The sequence below is a fragment of the Cavia porcellus genome, unplaced genomic scaffold (genome assembly GCF_034190915.1).
Source record: "Cavia porcellus strain 051 isolate PalLab524CR breed Dunkin Hartley unplaced genomic scaffold, mCavPor4.1 scaffold_2, whole genome shotgun sequence".
Taxonomy (NCBI): domain Eukaryota; kingdom Metazoa; phylum Chordata; class Mammalia; order Rodentia; family Caviidae; genus Cavia; species Cavia porcellus.
Window position 1 is genome coordinate 10,564,164 of NW_026947485.1, and position 12,215 is coordinate 10,576,378.

The window sequence follows — 12,215 nt, forward strand, 5'->3', positions numbered from 1 at the left end:
GCAGTACTCCAAGCTTAAGTTTCAGATGCCAGGGTCCCCAGCCAAGCTCACTTGTTCCTGCCCACGCCACGTCTGCCCCAGCAGGGAAGTTTAGGTTCCATCTGGAAGGTTATGTCCACAGCACACAGCTGGGCCATGCTGGGGTCTGCAGAGGAGGCCTCGGGATGGGGGGCCAGGGTGAGCTGCAGGAGTCTTGCTGGGGGATCCAGCATGGCTCGTGTGGTGGGGTCTGTGGCTTTTCAGGGTGCCAGGCCCAGCATGGGTCCTGTCTTTGGTCAAGCCAGCACCAAGCAGGAGGAGATAAGCTGCCAGTCTCTCTCTAAGACATCTGCCAGTCCTTGCGGTTCTCATTTCCTTCCCGTAAAGCACTGGGAAGACTTCCAGAGGCCATGGACTCCCCGGCTGCTGTCCCTGGCGGTGGTAGAGGGGGTAGTAGACTCGCCTGGCATCTCTAAGCCCAGGACCAGCCGGCCACCCTCCATGCCTCAGGGTAAGCAGGGGGAGCGTGGGCTGCTGATTCTGCTTTGGCTTTGGCTCATTTTCCTTCTAGGGCAGCAGGCTCATCTCCTGCATTTTTAATAGCACAGCATATTTAGCATTCACCACACACATGCAGGCCAGCCAGGGAGGACATGGCTCCTCCCTGCCTGAGCCCCTTGAGGTGCCCCCTGCACCTGAGGCAGAGGAGCCCATCAGCCTGCCACGCTGGACCAGGGTGGGAGCCCAGGGCAGCCGGGAAAGCTAGAACTGTCCTTTTTGAGACACCCATCTTGCTAGGTGGCTCAAGCTGGTTTTAAACACCTGGGTTCAAGTGATCCTCCTGCCTCAGCCTCCCCAGTAACTGGGACCACAGATACATAGCACTGAATTGAACTCTATATATCGTTCCTGACTTTACCCTGGGGACAGCCTCTTCTTACCCACCTCCCTCTGCTGTTACAGCCCCCTTGGGGGCTGGCTGAGTGTTCTCCCAAGGGCAGCTCCCAGCAGCAGGTGCTGGGCAGGGGAGGCTGGGAAACCTGTGGGTGCTGTCAGCAGTTTGCAGGGGATGAATCCTCTTTCTTTGCAGGCAGAGTTATTTTTAACCTACCTAGCTGCACAGGGAGAAAATAACAAAACTGCAGACTTCTGACCGAGGGACAGAGAATTCCTGACCTCAGGAGCTGCTTGTCCAGCGCTGTGTGTGTGTATGTGGGCTATGAGTAAGAGCCCCCCACAAGGCCTCAGGCCTTATGTGCAGGCCTCAAGTAGCTTCTGGGTGGCTGAGGGTCAAGCAGACTCTTTGGAGTCCTGGGGCAAGAGCTGGCTGGGGATTCTCCATACTAGGTATAGGAGAAAGAAGCAGGGGTCCCACAGCCCCGGGTAGGGGGGTGGAGGGGTGGGGCAAGGAGCCCAACCATCACAGCTCTGAGGCCAGGAGCCGGGGTTTCAGGGGTCACCTTGAAACATGACAAGGTCTGTACTGTCTGAGTGACTACCAGCCACTTAGGTATACTGAGCTCTTCTGGTAGGGGTACCATGGCTGAGTGAGGAATGAAACTCTAGGCTGTGTTTTGGTACTGGGGATTGGACTCACGACCCCTCACTTGCCTGGCAGGCACTTATACCACTGAGCTATATCCTGGGCCATAATTATTATTATTATTATTTTTTTAACCTCAGTAATCCTATCAAACATAATTAGTTTTTAAGACAGGGTTTCACTATGTAGAGTTCAAGCTGGCTTTGCACATACAGTGATCCTCCTACCTCAGCCTCCTAAAAGCGAGCCACCACAACTAGGCTTTATTTAATAGAATGGGGTTAAAAAAAAGAAAAGAAAAAAATTAATTTTAATTCATTCAAAATTAAAGACAGGTACCTGATTCAATTATTAGAAAATGTTTAAGAATTCTTGGGCCAATTTCAGTCTGTGAATCTATCTTACAATCTCCAGGTTTTACAAACTCTAATAATGAGTCAGGTATTTCCAAACTGAGATGTGGCATAATACACACAGGGTTTCAAAGACAGTATGGGAAAAAACAGAACGCAAGCTGTTAAGACGACGGCATTTTGGATAGATTAAAGAAAATGTATTGTTAAAATTAATTTCACTTGTTTGTTTCACTTTTTCAATATGGATGCTGGAAAATTTTAAATTTCAGGCATGGCATACATTGTATTTCCATTGTACAGTGGTAATCAATCACTCTTTTACCAAAGGTTCACTGGTCTGGGAATGGTGGCACATACCTGTAAGTCCTAGCACTCTGGGAGGCTGAGGCAGGAGGATGTCAAGGTAGAATCCAGTCAGGACAATTTAGTGACTTGGTAAAAACCCTGTCTCAAAATTAAAAACAAAAAAGTGGCCAGGGGTGAACTCAAAGCGAAGGCCCTGGGTTCAATCCTCCCAGTACTACCCCATCCGCCCAAAGATGTGCCAGCTCGGAACTTTCCAGTCCCCTTCACGGGCACATCACTGGCCGTGATTTAATGAGTCTGGGCCCACAAGGCGCGGGTGTGCCGAGCCGCTGGGAAGCTGCCATCCAGGGGTCGCCATAGGGGACGCCCAGAGGGAAAAGTTGGGATGTTATACCCCTGGCAGGCCCCGTGAGGGTCACAGTAAACTCCTGCACTGTGGGGATGCAAGGGGACAGGGCCCTGAGCACGCAGTGGCCAGTACGATGGGCAGGGGCTGTGAGGGTGCTGGCGGGTGAGGGGCACGCTGCAGAGGAGCCGGGCCTCGCCCCTGCTCTCCAAGCCCCGCCCCCTCCTGGGCGTGCGCATGCTCAGTCTTGCTCGCATGCTCGCTCTTGCTCCCGTCACTCTCTGCCTTCCCTCGCCTGTGACGCGCTTCGTGATCTTGGGAATAAAGTTTTTCATTGACGACAGAATGTAACAGGTGCCACCGCTCCCATCGCCTCTGCTGGCCTCCTCCTTACAATGGTGATCTCTGGGGGTGAGCGATGGTTTTGGTTTTAGGTTGGCGCAAAAGCAACGCGCGTGAGTGCAAAGTGACCTCGCTCTGGTTTGTTGTGGGCAGCGCGGGGCCGTGTGCCTGGTAGGCGGGTGCTCAGCCCGAATCCGACCTGTGAGCTCTGATCTCCCCTGGCTTAGCTGGATGCAGGTTGGTGCTCTTTCCCCGCGTGGTGTGTGCCAGGGAGCTCATGATCCCGTGGCCACCAAGGACCCCACCGGCTGGTGGGCATGATCCCGTGGCCACCAAGGACCCCACCGGCTGGTGGGCTGGCTTTTCCTGACTGCCGGCTGGGAGCGCGCATCTGAGGTGGGGGAAGCCAAACTACACTGCCACTCAGCGGGCTCAGTGCGTTAAACACATCTCAACTTACAATGTTTGCTACTCATCATCGCGAACCAGAAGTTACATGGTGAGTGCAGAGGCACCTGAACTTCGGCTTCAAGTGTAGCTGAACTGTGGGCCCTCTGAGGCCTCTGCCTGGGCCGCATGCTCTTTTCCTGCTACCAATACCGGGGCCCTCATCACATTACACAGCATGTCAACCTGTGTGTCTTCTTAACAGGCCTCCTAAGATACCATGTGTGTCTTATTCAACTCTGTATTCCCAAGATTGCGGCACAGTTGTTCAGGCTCTGCACTGCACTAGCAGACTGGCCGGAATGAAGAGCATTCCTCAGTTTGCACCTAGCACAGGGCTGCCTCTAAGCTTTTTCTAATCTGTATGAAGTTAGCTGTGCGACCTCAGCGGGTCCTGTGTGCATCACAGGGCTTGTTAGGGTGTAAGCACATATTGCAGTGGGCTTGCATTAAATGTGATGCTAAAGCTGGGCGTGGTGGCGCACATCTGTGGAAGGCTGGGGCAGGAGGATCTCACCTGGGTAACTGAGAGACACCTTGTCTCCAAATAAAATAAATAAATAATAAAAAAAAGGTCTGGGGATGCAGCTCCGTGCAAAAGTGTTGGGTTCAGTCTTCAAAAAATAACTGAATAAAGGAGAGACAGACATTGTGGGCCCAAATCCCAGGGCACATAGTGTGGGTGGAGCTGGCGGAATCCGAGGAGCAGGACTGGGTTAGGTTGTGCCAGTCGGGAGAGGGTCCCTTACGTGGGTCGGAGGGCCTCGCTCTACAGTGGGGGGGGGGGAGGGGGGGCAGGCGGCGTGGGACGGGACTGTGATTCAGGGTTACAAAACAGCAAGGCTGGAAACTGAGTCTTAAGCGACCTGTTTAAAGGTGCACAGGAAGTTACTGACTGGCGGAGTCTGGAATTAAGCAGCCCATTTGCTTCCTGCCTGCGTGCCTGCCTGCCCTCCCTCCCAGTTGCCCCTTAGCTCTCCTCTTCCCTGTTTCCAGGGTCTTTGTTTCCCTCAGGGCTGTTTCCTCCTCGCAGCCCTCCCAGCTCTCAGTCCAGCCCAGCAGGTCTCCCGGGTCCTTCACTCCTCTTCCTTGGACTGCAGGTGGGCGCTGTCCAAACCCCCAGGGGTCCCTGGAAGTTTGCCTCCTGAAGAACATATCCGAGTGCTGCTGTGGACACCTGAGACCCCTGGCTGGTTCTGCACACAGGGTTCATCTTTGGGCCATCTGTGGGGCCTTTGGCTGGCTTTCCTTAGATCATTTCTTTTTTTTTTTTTTTTTTTATCGGTAACGGGGATCAAACTCATGACCATCTGCTTGCAAGGCAGGTGCTTATGCCACTCAGCTAAATCCCCAGCCTCCTTAGTTCATTTCTTATACCTCATATCTGCACGGTCATTGTGTGTGTTTATTTTTGGCAGTGTTAGGAACCGAACTCGGGGCCCTATCAAGAAGCTACATCTCCAGCCTTTAGTACATTATTTTATTATTTTCCATTTTCCTCGTCACTCTGCGTCTGAAGAGCCACTTCCCTAACTTTTCAGGCAGATCAGGCTTCTCAGCCTTTACCCCAGGTCTGGGAGCTCTCACGCCCTCAAGTGCCCAATGAATGTGTGCTCCAATCCGGATACGGTGCCGCTGCTGTCCTCGACACGGTCCCATGGGGTAGAGCTACCGGTTGCCTCATTTTACGAGGGAGGAAACTGAGACACAGCAAGATGAAATGACTCACCCAGGGTCACCCAGCAGGGGGTGGCGAGTCTAGAGCTCGCCTCGCCTCACAGCAGGGTCCACACAGCCTCAGCTTACACACTCTCAGCTCTCCTGACTCTCATTGCCCTGTGCTGCCCAGAGGTCACTGACTGTCAGTCAGGCCAGGGCTTCTCTAGCCAGTGACGTCCCAGATGACAGACCCGTGAGCCAATGGCCCGTGGAGAACTAAGCGTGCGAGTTCCCAGGCCTTCCCCAGCCATGTCCTCCCTTCCATGCTGTCACAAGAGGCCCCTTGCATCAGTCTGGGTAATTAGCTCCTTCATGAGGCCATCGTAATTTCCAGTGTCTGGAGACAAACCCGCTGCTGGGTGATTCTCTACGCAGCTTTCCTAGGTACGGAGTCAAGGGTAATGATACTGTTTCCCTTTGAGCATATAAATGAGGTGGACCCTACACTTGTCCCCTCTCCACCTTGTCAAGGCCTGAAGGAGAAGGCTGGTGGCACTGTGACAAGCCAGTCTTGAGGGCTCCTGCCAGGGATCTCTGCCTTTGGGAACCCCACTGCCTGTGGGTGCAGTTGGGCCCCTGTCTGTCCATCCCACGGGGCACCTTTCTCGACTTTTTGGTAAAGAGTGAGATTCAGGACTGAGTTAAAAGCTTTTGATTTCTCATAGTCACCTGACAGGCTCTGTCCTTCCCTCTCCCAGGGGTGGCTTCCTCTGCAAGCAGCTCCCAAATACTTCTGCTCTTCAGGGACTGGGGACAGGGGATAAGGGACAGGACAGGGGACAAGGGACAGGACAGGGCTGAGGCCCTGTGGGAGCTGCCTGGTGCTGGGGGAACCGTGTGTGCTCCTGATCACTCACACCAATGCTTCTCTCCACTGAGAGGAGACGGGGTCCCGAAGAAAGAGCTCCCCGCTTCTCTTTTTTTTAGCCGCTACTTTGCTCCTCGCAAGAGCAGAAAAACGCCCTTGTCCAGCATCTGGCACTCTAAGGCTCCACGTTCCCTCTCCTGTTCAGGTTCCCACACCAGCACTCTGGGTCCCCTTCTCAGTCCCCTGATTCCTGGACCCGGCGCCCGGGAACTGAGGCAGCACATAAAACACCGTTTCGGGTGGTGGCAGACCGTGACAGACACTCACCATGGTTTATCCCGTGATCCCTTAGCAGGAAAGACTGTGTGCTGCTTGCTGTTGGAGGTAAGGAGATTGTCTTTGGGCGTTTTGAATGGCTTTGAGGTGCTGCTGGCAGAGCTATGGCCGCTGACACAGGCTTTGGTCTTCACCTGTGCTAGAGCCGTCCTGGGGTTGGAGGCTGGAGATGCTGGCGAGGGCGAAGGCCCACACATGGAACCGTGTCTTCTCTCTGCAGGGAAAAGAACACAATTCAGCAGGGCTCCGAGGCAAGCTGGTCTCCTGCCCTCTATCCCTCTCTCCCTCCTTCCACCGTTAGCAATGCAGATGTTGTGTATCTGGACCGCACACCAGGCTGACCCTGTGGCTCTGCAGAACCACTTTCCCGAGAGGGATACCGGGGGTATCAGTGTCACCCAAAACACTGGGACAGCGGCAGTTGCCCCGAGCAGTGGGCAGGGCTGGGCTCTCTGAGCGAATGGGAATCCTCCCAGACCTCTGCAAGGGCTGCAAGATCTTTGAGAGCCAGAAAGTGGCTTTGAGAGCCAGGCACGGGAACCTGCCGTGCTTGGACAGGGGACAGGCTGTTGACACACCCTAGTTACAGCCTCTCTCAGCAGATGGAGCTGAAGGCCACGCTTGCAGGAGGGTGCCTGCGTTCGAGGCACAGATAGGGGGCATGGACTCGGGGTGTGCATGGCTCCCTGCGGTTCTGTGGAATGTACAGAGCTCTGGGCAGAGGTATTCCACCTGTTCCCACTGTACCTGCCCCTGCTGTCTCCCCCTGGTAGGCAGCACGAGGACAGGGACAAGGATGGTGGCTGTAAAAAGTAAGGCGGAGTGCACACCACCACGGTGGCTCTTTTCTTCTTTATGTGTCACCAGAGTTGAATACAGGTCCTTGGCATCGAGCTACAGCACAGCATCCTCTCCTCAAACTTTTTTTTTTTGAGACAGGGTCTGGTGAGACACCAGGTTGCCCAGACTGGCCTTGAACTTTCAGTCCTCTTGCCTCTGCCTCCCAGAGGGCTGCAATTACCACATGCACCACCATGCTCGGTTTATGGTAGTTCTTAACTGTTTCAGGACAGCAGATTTGATAGTTAAAAATCCCAGAAAAATGCACATTTACACACGCACCAAAACTCTGCACCATTTAAAGGAAACTATCTCAAACTCAGGAAGGACAAAGACTTCTAACAGCCAACCTCCACTCCAGCGCTCTTGTGCCCCGTCTATAACCAGTGCTCACTTCACATGTGTGGAGGAAAGAAGCGAAGTTACAGCAGAGGTCCTGATGGGAGGGACCTGAGGTTACAAATCTGGAGTCTGGATGGAAGGCAGTAGAGCAGCGGGGATGGCGGGTGTCATACTCTGTCCATCCCAGAGCAGGTGCGGACTCCCACCCTGCAGGACCTGCCCTGGTGCTACTCTAGCCTCAAGAGTAAAGCCGGACATGCGGGGCAAGTCTGGGGTTTCAGGTGCTCCTGTACCTCGGCTACCAGGCTGTCTCTGTGCACACTGGTCCTACTTTTCTGATGAAATTGGAGTCAGTGGGCTGGAAAGGAGGGTATTTCAGCAACATCAGTGAGCATACGCTGTCCATGCAGAATATGGATGGGGTCATGTCTCTTCCTTGGCTCATGTCTCTTCCTTTGTCTCAGCCCATCAAAGGCTTTGAAAACCAAGATCTAGCTCTCTGGTCTCCTTTTGGACGCTGCAGGGAAAACTCTGGGCTGGGAGCCAGAAGAGCTGGGCTCCAGCCCTGGTCACCCTTGACAGCAGGCAGATGGCCTGGGATTTGCCCCTTCAGCTGTCTGGGTTTCCACATCTTTATCTGGAAAAGGAATGGGTCTTTTAGAGGCTTCTAAGACTGTTTTCCACTCCATTACCATAAACACAAGGCACGCTTATGCCTGCCCCTTCTCCTCTCATCCCTCGAAACTCCAGGACGTTACAGCAATAATTAGAGCTGACGAGCTGAAATACTGTTCCTAGGCAGATCTTCCTCAGAGGAGTCCAGCCTTTGTAAAATTACGCTGGCCTTTATCACCCCTGTGAGGCAGCCAGGCATCTCCAGCCTCCTCATAGCTGAGTGGTGGAAGGAGACCCAGATGGGTCAGGTGATCCAAGGTCACTGCTAAGGTCAAGGTCAGCGGCTTCTTGAAAAATGGGGGCCTTGGCATAGGCACAGTGGTCATTCAGGAAGGCAGGAAATGTAGTATGAGCAAGCTTTGAAGCCAGGAAATTAAGAAATGAAGACGTTAGACTCATCAAAGGTTAGAACTGGGTCTTAAAACTCAACTATTCCGTGTAGTGGCACACACCTGTGATCTCAGCACTCAGGAGGCTGAGGCAGGAAGATCACCTCAAGCTCAAGGACAGCCTGGGCTAGTGAGTTCAAAGCAGCCTGTGCTACAAAGTGAGACCTTGTCTCAAAAAACAAAAATAAAATAAATTTTTTTTTAAAAAAAGGGATCGAATTCATGACTGCACTTGCAAGGCAGGCATGTATGCCGCTGAGCTAAATCCCCAGCCCAATTAAATTTTTTTTAAAAAAGGAAAACGACTAGTGTGATGATCTGATTTCCTTTCTGATAGATCGGTTTACCAGTTACCAGTCAGAGGGTAAAGCTAGTTGGTGGCCAAGCTGGATTAGAATCAATCGCCTTCACCTTAAATCTGCAGTTCTTTCTGCACTGCAGAAATTTCTTGTTTAGCAATTTCTTTCTTCTTTTTTTTTGGCAGAGGTTTCCACTTCTAAAATAAGACTGATTTTTATCACTACTGTTTCAAAATGTTAGTCTTCATTGCCTCAAAGGGTAGAGGTGTGGGATAGAAAAACATCACTCAGGAGCCTGAACAAGGACAAACTTTAGTTTGCTAAGCCAAGAATAAAATGTCACAAGAAGGGTGCTGCTAATGACCAACCGAGTGCCCTGGACCAGTAATCCTAAAACCACCTTCTGGGGAATCCTGGTTTGTGGTCCATTCCCTGAGAAACTCACAGAGTAAAAGGAATGGAGAATCTTTCTTCCAGCTTCTATATTTTACCGCCATAAATCCTTGATAAATGACTTACTGAAACCCAAAGACAACCTTCCGCTCTTCATGTGAATTTTTGTTTCCTGTATGATTTTTGTAATGCAACAGAGAGGCAAAAGCGGTATTCCTGTGAACTGCTCCTTGTTCTGATTGAATTACTCTATGTGAAAGTCCCAAGAGGCCCTCATTTTGGTCCCCTGAGCTCTGAGAACAAGCCCGCCCCCTACTGGGGTAGGTTGGTTTGCTTTAGTACTGGAATTGAACTTTGAGCCTTTGTCTTGAGCTGTATTTCTATTCTGCCCCCCCCCCCCAAGTTCTTAGTTAGCACAGGGTCTTGCTAAGTTGCTCAGGTGGGCATGAACTTGCAATCCTCCTGCCTTAGCATCCCAGAGTGCTAGGGTTACAGATAAGTGCCACCACATCTGGCTCTATTAGTATTTATTTATTTTTTGTCTGTATGCAGTTCAGGCTGGCCTTGAGCTCACTTTGTAGCCCAGGTGGGCCTTGAACTCACAATGATCCTCCTGTCCCAACCTCCTGAGTGCTGGGATTACAGGTGTGCGCCACCACGCCTGGCTCTGGCTCTACTAGTATTTAAAGTGTTGGAACTGATAGGGTTGGAGCAGTCAGAGCTCCACTCAGGCAGGAGCTCAACTTTGCAAACAATTAGAACTGCAGGTCCAGGCAGGATGGAGCAAGTGGACTTTACAGGAAGAACTCGTTATGGTTTATATCTAGATGTTCCCCCAAACCTCATGCACTCATACGTGAGACTTTTTGGAGGTTTTTCTGGATTTAGGGTATGTGACACTAGGATCAAGCATCTGTGCTAACTACATGGACTTAGCACAGTTCTGGGTGTGGGTAAGGGAAGCTCAAGCTCCACCTTGGGTGAGGGAGGCACTGATCAATGGACTCATAGCCTGGATGGAATATAAAGGAGAGAAGGAAAGCAGGCTTGCTCTGCTGCTTGCTGCCTCCTGCTTGTTCTGCCACGAACGGTTTCTCCTCTGTGACGTCACTCTGCTATGCTGCCTGGACTGAAACCTCTACAAACGGGGAGCTAAAATAAACTTTCCTCCTTTAACTTGGGAGTGCTAGATATTTTGTCTCAGCAACAAGAAAAGTAACTAAGATAACCATTAGTGGATCTCCAGTCCGAAAGCCTCCAGTCTGAACACCCACCTGTAGTTCTGCCTTTTGGTAGACAGGTTGGCAGGCCAGGAATGGGAGGAGGTAGGGTCTTTATTTCTTGTAAAAAGGTATTGCTGTGCAGGTGGAATTTCTTTGGGTAAAGCTTTCCAGATTTATATGACAGTCATTCTGATACACCCACTTGGGGAATAATCATTCCTTCTATGTTTTGGTCAAGAACCAGATCTCTGAATTATTCTAATTCCATGTGCTTTGCTCAAAAGAGTTTATAGAACATTGTATTTCTTACTCACTGTTAAAATATTTTATGAACTTGAGCAATTTGAGAAAAATGCATTTCCCTCTAGACTTTCTCAATTTCAGTTAATATACATGGTCATGTTAACAAAAAGGTAATCAGCTAACATTTGGGGTATTTTTTATCAATTAGCTTTGTGTGTGTATAATTCCACAAGCTTGCTATTTTAAAAGGTAATGCTCAATCAGTAATTTAGATTATCTACACTTATTGGCTGGCATTTTTTTTAATTAAGAAAAAAAATTTTTTTTGGTACCAGGGATTAAACTCAGAAAGCCTGCACTTGCCAGGCAGGTGCTTGTGGCACTGTACTAAACCCCTAGCCCTCAGCTGGCATGTTTTAAAAAATTTTTTTTTAGTACTGGGGATCGAACTCATGACCTCGTGCTTGCCAGCCAAGTGCTTATGCCACTGAACTAAATCCCTAGCCTGGCTGGCATTTTTTTTTAAAAAAAGTAATTTATTTGTTTATAAAGTGATTTAGGATTTTTTTAAAAGATAAGATATAGTTCCCAAAGTGAAAATCTACAATAGCTTACAGTTTTTGCTATACATTTCTTTTCAGATCACAGGACAGAAGGACCACACCAAGGTGTTGCACTAGTGTTGAATGTAAGCAGCACTCGCCTACTGAACAAAAACAAACGCTCATCAGAACACCCTGCAGATTTCAGCATACAATAAACCATCAGTAACAACCTTGGCGAGCAGGCATGAATCAGCAGCCTCTGGTGCCTCCTGGTCCTTTGCTTGGAGTATTAACAGCCGGACAGCACTTTTCTATGTGGTAGGCACTCTACTGCACACTTGATTAACTTTCTAGCATTTCATTCTTCTAATTCCTTAGAAAATGTTCCACTGGACTTCTGCAGATGAGGAACAGGAAGCTCAGAGGTACAGCCAGCTGCCGAAGGTCACAGAGCTGAGCACCATCAGATCTGGGGGTGTTAGGGAAGCCCCCTTGTTAACTCCCGCTGTAAAACTTGGGAAGATACTGCCAACGGGGTGTTTGGGAGACGGGGGCTGGGGGATGAGATGTTCCACTCTGCTGCTGTGAGCATTTTGGAAGGCCTGACTCCTTGGAGACAGGAAAAGACATGCCTTTTGGGTGCTTTGGCAACTTTTAGGTGTGGGTCAGCAGCCCTCGGTCCCAGAGCTGGCCATCCCAGCGCTGGAAAATGAAAGCCCAAACCCCTTAACTCTTCTGCATTCCCACTGCAGGGAGTCCAGGCCAAGGCTTCAGCAGCTACCGGTTCAGGACCAGCTGTTTCGCTGTGGCCCTTCAACGTACAGGTGCCCCCCAGGAGGGCAGCTAGAGGCCATCGGGACGGGGTGGGCAGACACCGACACTCGGCACCCTACAAATCTGTCGGCAGTGGGAGCCCTGTTGTCTCCACAACCCTCTGCCCTTCCTCTCTGCAGATAAAAACCCCCAGGGTCTCCAGCAATTCCACCTCAGTAAAAATCCAGAACTCTCCCAGCCCCAGCATAGATCATTTCCACCTCAGTAAAAATCCAGAACTCTCCCAGCCCCAGCATAGATCATTTCCACC

The 12,215-nt window shown here is 50.9% G+C and overlaps 1 protein-coding gene and 1 long non-coding RNA gene across 16 annotated transcripts in view; one reads left to right on the plus strand and one right to left on the minus strand.

The window, feature by feature from the left end:
• Nucleotides 1-12,215, minus strand: part of Atxn7l1 (ataxin 7 like 1) — a 222,050-nt gene that overhangs the window by 41,221 nt on the left and 168,614 nt on the right. For all 15 annotated transcript variants that reach the window (XM_013152451.3, XM_005003633.4, XM_063238115.1 and 12 more), the window contains one exon: nucleotides 6,174-6,396. In XM_013152451.3, coding sequence (XP_013007905.1) covers nucleotides 6,174-6,396 — 223 coding nt within the window. The remainder of the gene's footprint in view (nucleotides 1-6,173; nucleotides 6,397-12,215) is intronic.
• LOC134473538 (uncharacterized) lies at nucleotides 339-11,361 on the plus strand. The gene is made up of 2 exons (XR_010043837.1): nucleotides 339-490; nucleotides 11,228-11,361. It is a non-coding gene; the product is annotated as an uncharacterized LOC134473538 (long non-coding RNA).